Here is a 12661-nt window from a genome sequence, read left to right as displayed (position 1 = left end):
TTGCTGTTTGTTGAAGGACTATGTCTTATTAGAAAACTAGTTAAGTTTGAAGGACTTACCAACTAGGTCCAAATCCTGACCTTTTTGATACTTTAGTTTACCATTTTAAAACTCTCTATAAAAGAAATCCCCCCCTGCCAAATTCCCCAGTGCTGGGGATCAAACCCAAGGCCTTGTACATGCCAGGCAAGCGCTCTTCTCTTGAATTAAACCCCTAGCCCAAGAAGTTTCTATTTGTAAAGCTGTCTCCTTCTCTGGTAACTTTCAAAGTAGGGACAGATACTAATTTAAAACTGCATAACAAGTCCTCGTCTTTTGACCTTTTTGTCTTCACTGGCCTTTTACTATGCCTTCTTTTAATGGTGTTTAGATCTAAGTTCTGTATCTTTTAGGAGTAAGTTTTCTACGTAGTTTGACTTGAGTCATACTTTTGGAAATGCAAAGGGAGTTAAGAATTGCTGAGGGTGATGAAAGAGGTGGGCAGAAGATCCATATTCTTTTGGAAGCTGGCAAATGATAACTCTAAATGGAAACTAGAAAAATCTTTGTTTTCAGTCTATATTTTTATGCATGCTCGTGTGCGTGGGTGTATTTTATGTTATGTCTATAAGTGTGCGTGTGTTTGTATATTGTCTACATGGTTGCAGGTTGACTGAGAAATAAATGAGTGCTGATAAATTAAATAACAACAGGAAAACAAATGCTCTTCAAAGTTCACATGACTGGAGAAACTCTTAAGTAGATATTACTTGTTTAATATTGGTGTAATACAAAGAAGTTGTGTGTCTTCTGATATTTGTTGAAAGTACCCATGTATTTAACTTTATAGAGTGCTTGCTTAGGTGAAACTGCCTAACATCCACATGGTATAAAAATGGCTAATGAGCTTTGTATAATGCTTCGAAATTTCCATGAGCAATTCTAACAATTTTTAAGAATGTGTAAATTAGGTAAATGTAACTGGGATAAACATAAGTGACTTCCTTATGGTTTCAAAAATCTTTTCCAATAACCTAAAATCTTAAGGTTATGGTATACTAAATTAAATAATATTTATTAGATGTCTAGGTTATTCTAAATAAGTTAAAATGCAAAAACATTAATTATAAGCTTAAAGTTTATTGACTTTGGTATTTTTGCCTTTATATGTTATAAAGGGAAAAAAAGGCAAAATATATTTGGGTCCATTTCCACATTTAAAAATTGTTCTGAGCTAGAGCTGGGCACTAGTGGCTCACGCCTGTAATCTTAGGCATTTGGGAGGCTGAGATTGGAAAGATTATAGCTTGAGGCCAGCCTAGGCAAACAGTTTATGAGACCTAAATCTCCAAAATAACCAGAACAAAAATGGACTGAAGGTGTGGCTCATGCATTAGATAGAGCACCTGTTTTGCAAGTTTTTTTTTTCTTTTATTATTCATATGTGCATACAAGGCTTGGGTCATTTCTCCCCCCTGCCCCCACCCCCTCCCTTACCACCCACTCCGCGCCCTCCCTCTCCACCCCACCCCCTCAATACCCAGCAGAAACTATTTTGCCTTATTTCTAATTTTGTTGTAGAGAGAGTATAAGCTATAATAGGAAGGAACAAGGGTTTTTGCTGGTTGAGATAAGGATAGCTATACAGGGCATTGACTCACATTGATTTCCTGTGCGTGTGTGTGTTGCCTTCTAGGTTAATTCTTTTTGATCTCACCTTTTCTTTAGTTCCTGGTCCCCTTTTCCTATTGGCCTCAGTTGCTTTTAAGGTATCTGCTTTAGTTTCTCTGCGTTAAGGGCAACAAATGCTAGCTAAGTTTTTAGGTGTCTTACCTATCCTCACCCCTCCCTTGTGTGCTAAAGCTTTTATCATGTGCTCAAAGTCCAATCCCCTTGTTGTGTTTGCCCTTGATCTAATGTCCACATACGAGGGAGAACATACAAATTTTGGTCTTTTGGGCCAGGCTAACCTCACTCAGAATGATGTTCTCCAATTCCATCCATTTAGCAGCGAATGATAACATTTCGTTCTTCTTCATGGCTGCATAAAATTCCATTGTGTATAGATACCACATTTTCTTAATCCATTCGTCAGTGGTGGGGCATCTTGGTTGTTTCCATAACTTGGCTATTGTGAATAGTGCCGCAATAAACATGGGTGTGCAGGTGCCTCTGGAGTAACCTGTGTCACAGTCTTTTGGGTATATCCCCAAGAGTGGTATTGGTGGATCAAATGGTAGATCAATGTCAACTTTTTAAGTAGCCTCTAAATTTTTTTCCAGAATGGTTGTACTAGTTTATATTCCCACCAACAATGTATGAGGGTTCCTTTTTTCCCACATCCTTGCCAACACCTGTTGTTGGTGGTGTTGCTGATGATGGCTATTCTAACAGGGGTGAGGTGGAATCTTAGCGTGGTTTTAATTTGAAGACCCAAATTCAAACCCTAGTTTTACAAAAAAAAAAAAAAAAAAAGAAAGCGCTGGGGTGGTGCATACCTGTAGTATCAATAAGGCAGAAGGGATCTCTTGAGGCCAAAATATGAAGACAAGCTTAGGTAACACAGTGAGACTCTATCTAAAAGAAATTGTGGGGGTGAGCGCCGGCTGTGGCCGCGCCACGTCCGCTGTGGCGGCGGGAGAGGAGCGGCTGGGCCTCCGGGCGGCGTTTGGACAACCATGGCCTTTACACTGTACTCGCTGCTGCAAGCGGCCCTGCTCTGCGTCAACGCTATCGCCGTGCTGCACGAGGAGCGCTTCCTCAAGAACATTGGCTGGGGAACGGACCAGGGAATCGGCGGATTCGGAGAAGAGCCAGGAATTAAATCGCAGCTAATGAACCTTATTCGATCTGTAAGAACCGTGATGAGAGTGCCATTGATAATAGTAAACTCAGTTGCTATTGTATTGCTTTTATTATTTGGCTGAACATCAGTGGAAGAAACAGGAAATCAGAAGATGAGATGCCAGCAGAAGTTATTACTTTGGTCATTGCTAGAACATTCATTTCTTAACAAGCTGATCTTGGACTTGGAAAAAATGTAAAGTTGACAATAAAACCAGAGTTTCTATTCATCTGATTTTTTTTTAATGTTGCACTTGTAGTTTCATTACAAAAAGATCAGATCTTCAGAGGTAGTAGTGCTCCAGGATTGAAATAGTTTGATTGCTGACTGTTAATAGTTCATGCTAGTAAAGATTGTCAGAAAGATACAGGATTTTCACTTTTGTTTTATTAGATATTTTTCTATCTCTCACTGCTCAGGGATGATTTTTTTTTTCAAAGTTTTGAAATTCCTTGTGACTTAGTTACAATGTGAGAGTGCTTATCCCTCCAAATAAAATTTAAAGAATTTTAAAATAATTACTACATGTAAAAGATAAATAGGTAATTTGGATAATTTTGAATTCCTTGGTTAAATATTTAGTCTGGATAATGTCTCTGCTGTGAATAATTCAAACGTATAGATACCATAAGTGGCAATACTCTGATTTCAGGTAGAATTTGATTCTGTAAGTCAGTCACATGATGATTTTGTTTTTGTTGTAAGTTCTTTTATGAATTTATTAATTGGATGATTAGCCCATACTAGTATCTACGTCTTTATTGGTAGAAAAAATCTATGTAGAAATAATCTGTGCCCTTTTTACAATGGTGACTTGTTTTATAAAATCAGCATAAATATTAGCCCACAAGAACAAACTTGAACAGTCACAATTAAACTATACTATATAAGAAGACTCTATTGTGAAGCATTTACCTCTCCCCCAAATTATCACACTTCCATTTCTTGGAGCAGGACACTAAAGGATGTGAGTCTTAATTCTTCATTCTGTCAATAGAACATTCATGTTAGATAAATTGTTTTATGTCTTAGACCACCTTGTAAGGTTGTTTGTTCATTCCATAATACAGTTTTATGTAAAACATTAAAACTTATGTAAATGATTTTTTGTGAAAACTTATGAGTTATAATATTTTAAAGGGGTAGAATAGCATCTTTGTTTATAGGAGAACTTTTGTAAATAAAGTTGGATTTTGAAGTCAAAAAAAAAAAATAAAAATAAAAGAAATTGTGCTATGAGAAAGGACATATTTTAAAAATTATTAGTCTACATGATTATTAAAGATGGAAAAAAGTAAAAATAAGAAGTGAGACAACTTTTTATGTGAGGAAAATGAGATATGTTTTCTAAAGGAAGTTGTAGAATATGAAAATGTCTTGAGGGAAAAAGAAGATAAAATTTTGCTGGGCATGTTGTGTACATCTGTAATCCCAGTACTTAGGAGACTAAGGCTGGAGGATGGTGAGTTTGAGGACAGCCTACATAGTAAGACCTTTTTTTGTCTAAAAAAATGTAAACTTTTGTCCTAATTATGACTGTGATTTCAAATAGGAAAGATAAGTATATTACAGAATCAAGAGTTTGGATGAGTTGTGAAAGGTTTGAGAAAGTTATAAAAGTTTTGGGAAGGAATGGATTAAAAATACCGGGCAAACTATTCACAACTATGGCTGTATAGTGGGAATTGCCTACACCTTAACCCAACAAAGATTATTGGCAGTATTAATGCACATGGAATCTGAAGTAGCCATGGGACAATGGTCAAAACTTCTTATTGCAGAAGCTAGGGTCAATGATCTGTTGAAGCTTTATGTAAAGGATCAATTATGGCAAATAATAGATGAGACTTGTAACCTAAGACACTGAACCTAAAAAGCCCATGTTTCCTAATTAAATAAGTCATTACATTCCATAGTATAGTTAGCCAGCATTGGGAAAATACTAAACCTTATCTGTTTTCTGCCAGTGGAAACTAGATGAGTGATGCTTATAAAACAACATTTATTGGAGTCTCGTTTCCCTTTCTGATTACAAACTAAGAAGTAAAATTTAATTATTCCCCAAAAATCTGTGAAATCCTGATTTCATCTAAGTCTGGTCTTTGATTTCTACCTCTATTACTCACAATATTTGGTACAATTTTGTTGAGAAGGAATTTGGAGAAGTGCTGTGTTATTGTCTGACTTCTATACTGTGACTAACCATTTAATTTTCCAAACTGGAAGCTGGTGTAATACCAAAATAATAGGACAAATCAAATTATTAGTAATGAATAAGAGTTAAAAGAATTTGGACATGGAAGACCAATCTTTCTTACAGTCACTCCACGCATGCAATAGCCATGAAGTCAAATTGGCCAGAATAAAAATTAGAATCAAAGACAATTATTTCAAACATCAAATGAAATATTTCATAAGGTGCAAATGACTGTAGATACAGAGGGAAGACATATTGTCAATCTGATTAAAGAGTGCAAAGGTGCATGTACAGATTTTTTGTTTGGTGAGGAAGTCTATTTTCCTCATCTTCTAGTTTTTCTTCTTTAGGCCACACTGTGTTCTTGATTGACAACTTTAGGTATAATTACTTGCCATATGCTGCAAGTAATTGCATGTTGCAAATGTTACATCAGATGCAAAGGATGGAAAAAGAGGAAACTCAGAACTAGATAATGAGAATTTAAAAATATTAATATACGGTCCAGGTACTTCTTCTGTAATGTTTTTAACAACTATTCCCTTGTTGGGAAGACTACTTTCTGCTACTCAACCTCATCTTTATCAGATTCTAGGATTGAGCCTTCCTAGTTCAGTGGAACTCCAAACATTTGGCCTCTGTATGCACATCCTATGGTACTTGGCCAACAGGGGGAACTATGGAGCTGAAGTTCCCTGAAGAGACTGCATCTGTATTAAAAATCCTGCAGAGTGTTTGACTAGCTAAATACATCATGATTATGGAGAAATGGGATGCTGCTGGTCAAGCAAAATTATTTTGGGCACTCTTAGTCCCCTTAGTACTCATCTAATTTCAATCTAGCATCCTTGTAACTTGGAGGTAAAACTTTCAGAATGTATCTGGAAGCTTAGCAGACCTCTAGAGAGGTCAACCCTAAAGCTAAGCATGATATCAGATAAAACCTGAAACCTGCAGGGTGTGGTGGCTCATGCTTGTAAATGTAGCTAACTCAGGAAGTGGAGATTTGGAGGATCACAGTTCATGGCCAGCCCAGTATAAAATTTGCAAGACTCCATCTCAACCAATAAAACCTGGGCAAGGTGGCACATGCCTGTCATCCCAGCATCATGGGAAGCATTAATAGGAGGATGGTGATCCAAGCAGACCAGGGCATAAATGTGAGACCCTACTTGAAAAATACTTAAAATTCAAACAAAAAGGGCTGAGGGCATGGCCCAAGAGGTAGAGCACTTGCCTAGGAAGGGTGAGGCCTTAAGTTCAAACTCTAGTACCACAGACACACAGAAAATCCTATAGAATCTATGCTTGAGTCTCACCCCCAAGATACCTCACTACCTATATGCAAAATTCCAAAGTCTGAAAAAAAAATCCCATATCTGAAACACTGCTGGTCCTAAGCATTTCAGATAAGGAATACTCAACTTACATTATCCTTGAAACACTGGCTGGTGTTTATGGTGGTAAGATGGAAAAGACAGTTTAGGGCTATGTTCCAGCCTAAACGTGTTTCTTTACCATGTCTCCTAAGCCTTCTTTTCCTTTCTTATGAAATGACTGTATTGGCCACAATGTTATCTGTGGTTCTATCTGTCTCTGATTAGTGCTTTAATTTCCTAGAAAAGAAAAAAAAAAGCCCTCAAGAATTTTGTTAGATATAAAGCAGTCTTTGTTCTAAGATATTATTCTTGCTCTTTTCTCATTGGCAGTTTGCTAGGCTTCTTACACAGGTTGTATTAACCTACCATTTCAGCTTAGGAGAATTCCTATGTTCCGTTGTATAGTTGGTAGAGGGTTCTTTTATGTATCTTATCACATCTGATTTTCACAGTTATTCAATGACATAAATTGAGCAGATATTACTTTAATCCCCATTTTATAGATTAAAAATTACATTCAGAGAGGCCTTGCAGAAATCTGATTCTTACTTACATTGTCTCTGGCAGTGGTGGCTGAACAGACATGTATGATCTAGCTAAAGTCATTATCTTGCTTTCATTTGAGCATTTTAGGTTGCTATATTTTTGGTAATAAAATGACTATTACTTGATATTGATAATACAGGAACTAGGAAGCTTTAAACTCACTGAGGGGGTCCAAAGACGAGCCTAAGGAATCTTTTGGGTGTATCACTAGACATTCGTGATCCAGTGGACCACTGAGGCTTTTGCGATTCTATGGAACCCTGCCTTTTTATGCTTCAGGATCTCTAGATCTAAGAAGTCTCTCATAGTTTTTTGCTCTCGACAGTCTCTCAGGGCTTATTATTTACCATTTCCTTTTGGAATGTGCCTCCACTTCTTGCCTTTCTGTCAAATTTTTACTTATCCTTCAAGCTTAAGCTCAAGGGTTACCTGCTCTGTGAATTAACTGTACAATCTGCAGACATAAGTATTCCCATATCTCTTCACTGCAATTGTGTGTGTATGTGTGTGTGTGTGTGTGTGTGTGTGTGTGTGTGTGTGTTGCTGAGGTTGAGCTCAGGGCACATGTTAAACTCCACTGCAACCTTTAAAATGTCCACTAGTGCAACCATCTCACTTCTCTCTAATGTGTAATCCACGCTTCTTAAAGTTAAAATAGTATCAGTTTTTCGTTTGTTTGGTTTTTTTTTGGTGGTGCTGGGGATTGAACCAAGGTCCTGGTGCACATTAGGCAAGATCTCAACTGCTGAACTTCATCCTCAGCCAAAGATACGTCTTTTCACTCTGCATTCCCAGACAGTATGCATCATGATGTAAACGCTAAATGTACTTATTAATGAGGAAAGTAATTTCACTGAAGTTTATGAAGTTGACACTGTAGGAAAATTTTAGTTTTACTTCCAATGTATTTTGTTTCAAGAACTTTTTCTTTTTCTTACTAGTATTCAATGTTTTATTTTTCACATTCTGAAGCAATTATAACCTTAAAGAAAAATTGGAAGCACAACAAAAATACTTTTTTTCCCCTTTTGGAATCATGTAAGTATAAGCTGATCTGATGCTGGAATAATTATATATGTATTTCTTACATTCTTGGACCTTATCTACTTCCTCGCTTTCAAGCACAAGATAGTCTAGGGTCATTTTGTCTTTGCGTGCGTGGTCCTGCAGTCAGCCTTTCTGTAAGGAGTTCTGATTCCCTTTAGTGGAGAGTGGTATTTACAAGGCAACTTCAGGGCCCTGGTAGGCTCCTTGCTGTGGGCGTGGTTTCCAGGCCTTCTCTGTGGACATAGCTAGGAATTATTCACAACTCTATGTACCTGCTTCTTTGTAGTAGACACTGTTAATTGACACTGATATCTCCAATTTCAACCCAAGATCACCAGGTTCGTTCTAGTTTTCTCCTCCTCCACATTTGCAATTCCCTTCTCTGGCAGTGAGAAAATTGACTACTCTAATCTGTAATGTAGTTACTTGTTTAACAAATTCCCTTATGTATACTTAATCTACTTCTGCTGCATCCCCTTACCCTTGATTCCTTCCTTACCTCCTTGGGTTCTGACGTCCCATAGCAGGCTGCTCCCCTCACGTTCAGAGCCTAATACTTCATGCTACTGTTCTTTAGGGTTGTCTTTCCCCCCTTGTCCAGCTCTGTCATTCTGTGCATGGCCACTGTCAAAAATGGCTGTCTGCATTACATACTCAAGCTCTGAATTTCCATACCGGTTGCCTCTTTTTCTCTTCTGGACCCATGGATGCCTTTCTTTCTGGCTAGGTTCTGGCAGCCCAGACCAGGCCACTGCTTTGCCTGGTGTGCTCTGATCAGCCATACTGAGAAACATGCTCCCCTCATCCACCTTGAGCTTGTAGAGACTATGCTGGGGTACTGTGCATACCTTTTTGACTAGGGATACTTTCTTGGATTTCCCATGTCCTATCCCCAATCTGGACACCTTCATGACCTTGCTTGGGCTGTAATTGCCCACACCTTTTCCCTCCCGCTTGGATGCCCTTCTCCTCTTACCCAAGTTCCAGCTTGGGCCACGGGTGCTCTCTTCCATATAGATACTATTGTGCTATGTTCTACCTAATGATTCTAGGACTAGAAAGCAAAGGAAGAGAAGGGGCAAAAAAAACGAAGGGATATGCCTTCTTTTAGATTTCTTTATTAGTCTTTCCACAATGACATACATGCAGAAAAGTCTTTAAAAAGTGAAATTGCTCCTTGTTTGCCATAGTACCAAAAGGATTTAAACTGAGAAAAATGTGAAGTTATAAAGAAAAAGTAAGATTTGAAGTTTTAACTAACCATCCTTTTAGCTGGAGAATTAAACTTTGATTTCTAAGTGTTTCATATTTTGTTCTGATAGATGAATTCTAAATTAGACATTTAGAAATTAAAAGACAGGAATGGATTCTTGATGCTATGTCCTAATTATCATGTAATAGATGAGGGAACTGAATCCTGGGTAAGTTAAATGATTTTTCCAGGTTTCCCAGGTGGCTGAGTCAGAGAGAGAGAGAGAGAAAGAACATCTTACAAAACTTCTGGACAATGTTCTTGACAAGCTAATCTAATCATTATCATTTAAAAGTGTTTGACTTTTCAGGCAGATTTCTAAGAAAAATATATTTAATGCATTATACCTCTTTTTTTGTTTGTTTGTGTTTTTGTTTTTGGTTGGACTGGGGTTTGAATTCAGGGCTTCACACTTGCAAAGCAGGAGCTCTGCTGCTTGAGCCACACCTTCGGTCCATTTGCTCTGGTTATTTTGGAGATGAGGAGATGGGATCCCCAGAACTATTTGCCTGGGCTGGCCTCAAACTACCATCGTCCCAATCTGAGTCTTCCAAGTAAGTAAGATTACAGGCATGAACCACTAGCATTATTATACTTTTTTTCCAGTATTGGGGTTTGAACTCTGGGCCTTGTGCTTGTTAGGCCAGAACTGTACCACTTGAACCATACTTTCAGATCTTTTTACTTTAGTTTATTTTTTGGATAGGTCTTACAAATTTCTAGGGTCAGCTTTGGAGGGAGATTCTCCTATCTTCATCCCCATGCAGCTGGAATTAAAGACGTGTACCACTATGCCTGCTTTTTCTTCTAGATAGGGTCTGTAAAACTTTTAGCTAGACTAGCCTTTAACAGAGACCCTCCCATATCTCATGCTTCCTAAATTGCTGGGTTTACAGCAACTGCAATCACTGACAGAATGCCATTTTTTGGTCCCCAAGACATACCCTAGTAGTACTTTGGTGTTCATAGTTTATTAAGGTAAGAAATCTAGAAATCAGCCTTACTTATTTGCTAGTTAGTAACTTGTAATTTTCTGAATACTTTCTCTTAATTTCATGCTAACTCTATTTGATAAAGTTGGTAAAAGGTTATTATTTATTTTACTGTTTATTGTTTTATAGGGTTGAAACTTTGCCAAAATGAATGTGTGTAGACATGAATGATTCATAAATAAGTTATATTTTAAAGAAAATACACAATGCAACATTTGTATTATTAGTTACATTTACTGAGCATTCCAATACATAACTTAATCAACAGCTTGTGGAGAAGCTAGAATTGAGTCACTCATTGGGTGTAGATTAACCATTTGAAGCACTCATTAGTTTCCCAACGTCACCTTGAATCAAGGAGGTCAAAAGGAAAAAGAGACAACAAACACTATATTTAAAAAATCCAATAAAGGGCTTCAAGAGTCTCCCAGCCCAGTGAGTAAAGAGCTCACCGGTGACATTAAGTCACTTTTGGCACTTAAGTGAAATATTTGCCTTTTGAGTGTCAATGTATTTTTATAAATTAATGTTACTGAATGTGCAGATTTTAGAAATGAAAGGAACACATTCTCAAGGTGATTTAACCAATCTCCTTTCAAGGCAGGAGTCTTTGTACTAGGTAGTTGTAGGTGGTCCAGGTTGATTTGAAATCATTTTCAGCCACAGAGAAACCATTACCTCTGTATTATGGCTGTGACTATGGTTCTGCAGAAACCTTCCTCATAGTGACTTTGTCTTGATCCCACTGACTTCTGCCCTTTGGACAGAATATAAGTCCTCTTCCACATGACAGCCCTTCAGTTGTGTCCACCTACATCCTCATCCTCCTGGAATATTCTCTCCCTCTCTCTTTCTTCTACAGTTATGTCCCTAAATTCCTCAAGAAGCTCTGATTCTCTTTGTCCTTGTCAGACTTACTGTGTCTTTTTAAACTTGCTATTTTAGGATGCTGTACATTCCCTTGATGAAAACACTTTGATTTTTTCCTTTGGCCATCTAACAGCAAAGCAGGGTTTCACTTTATTTATGACGGTCACATCTACCAGACACAACCTTTGTCCCCAAACACTACATTCATTTTACACAGACTAGTTGACCTCACACCTAAATCAGCTTTCCTTAAACCTTCATCTGAACAAATAAACATTCCTTGTGATCGGCGGATATCCCGAGCGGCGTCAGGAAGGGCCGGTTTGGGTAGTGCTGGCTCAGCTAGCCCGCCATCATGCTACTGATTTGGTTTCCTCTTTCTCCTCTGATTTTAAGAAGTGACACAAAAAAAGCAATTCCTGTTACTCTCTCAGACAATGCAGGGGGCTTTAGACTCCATTCCAGGAAGTGGATCACTGATATCAGAAAACGGGCTAAGGACCCCAATGTGGAGGTGGCTGCCGCCAGGTAACGCTCAGGAGAGAGTCGGGAGTGGGCACCACTGAGCTGAGAAAAGCAGACCATGAGGAAAAGCAGCGGCTCTGCGCCCCGACGTGGACGGGCGCGGGAGTTCATCCTGGGGGACTGTCACCACGTGCTACGGAGGCGGGGACAGGGCCCGCTCCCTCTTATCAGTAAAGGGCTCAGGGCCAGATCCCAGAGGTTCCCAGCGAACCAGAGATAAAGGAGAGACTGAGAGAGATCGAGATAAAGGAAAGGGAGAGAGAGAGAGAGAGAGAGAGAGAGAGAGAGAGAGAGAGAGAGAGAGAGAGAGAGAGAGAGAGAGACTGACTCAGTGACAGGAACAGATAGGAGAGGTGAGAGGCTAGCGAATCCTTCCTATTTATTTGCCAAGCCTAGAAAGCGATCCTAGGAGAGGGAGGGTCCTCTTTAGACGCCCCAACCCCGGACTCCAAAGAGGCCTTTTTCTGCAGCCCGTTGGGGACTCCGCGTCTTAATCCTTCTAAGTTTGCTGCGGAAGGAATAAAGCAGAAAGACAGGAAGAGGAGGTAGGGTTGTACAGTCAGCGTGGTTTTAGTTCTTCCTAAAGAGTGGCGCGGTTTGGGGCTGTATATCCGGGAGGAGCATGTGTCACCACACTGTACGCAAATCCTGGGACCTTTGCAAACCCCGGCTCCCTGGCAGCTGGCCTCATGCCCGGGCCGGGCATTCGAGGTTCTGGCCACGCAGCGCTCCTGGAACTGGCCGGCTGGTGGCCGACTGGCCTTTATCTCTGTCCTCTTTTGTCCCCTTTATCTCAGGCTTTGCAGGAGGCCCGGAGGGGCCACTCTGACTATCCGTTTCGCGGGGCTGCGCTACCACTTCAATGTCCCGAAGGTCTCGGGCTGCCACGCTTCTTAAGGCTGCAGAGGACCAGGGGCGCCCGGCGCCGCGCTAACTCGGACGCGCGCACCTTGGACTCCGACGCCAGTGTCCCCGCGTGGGTCGCTGCGGGCGCCAGCCGGTCGCTCGCCCTTGAGGGGCAGCCGGGGC

The 12661-nt window shown here is 39.7% G+C and overlaps 1 protein-coding gene across 1 annotated transcript; it reads left to right on the top strand.

Annotated features, from left to right (window-relative positions):
• Positions 1–2574: 2574 nt before the first annotated feature.
• On the top strand, positions 2575–3927 carry LOC141410496 (immediate early response 3-interacting protein 1). Its single transcript, XM_074041443.1, has one exon. The coding sequence runs from the start codon at positions 2658–2660 to the stop codon at positions 2904–2906; it is 249 nt and encodes an 82-aa protein (XP_073897544.1). The 5' UTR covers positions 2575–2657; the 3' UTR covers positions 2907–3927.
• Positions 3928–12661: the final 8734 nt, after the last annotated feature.

Source organism: Castor canadensis, chromosome 9 (genome assembly GCF_047511655.1).
Source record: "Castor canadensis chromosome 9, mCasCan1.hap1v2, whole genome shotgun sequence".
Lineage (NCBI taxonomy): Eukaryota > Metazoa > Chordata > Mammalia > Rodentia > Castoridae > Castor > Castor canadensis.
The sequence above is the reverse complement of the archived record's forward strand: the minus strand, read 5'-3'. Positions and strand labels throughout refer to the sequence as shown.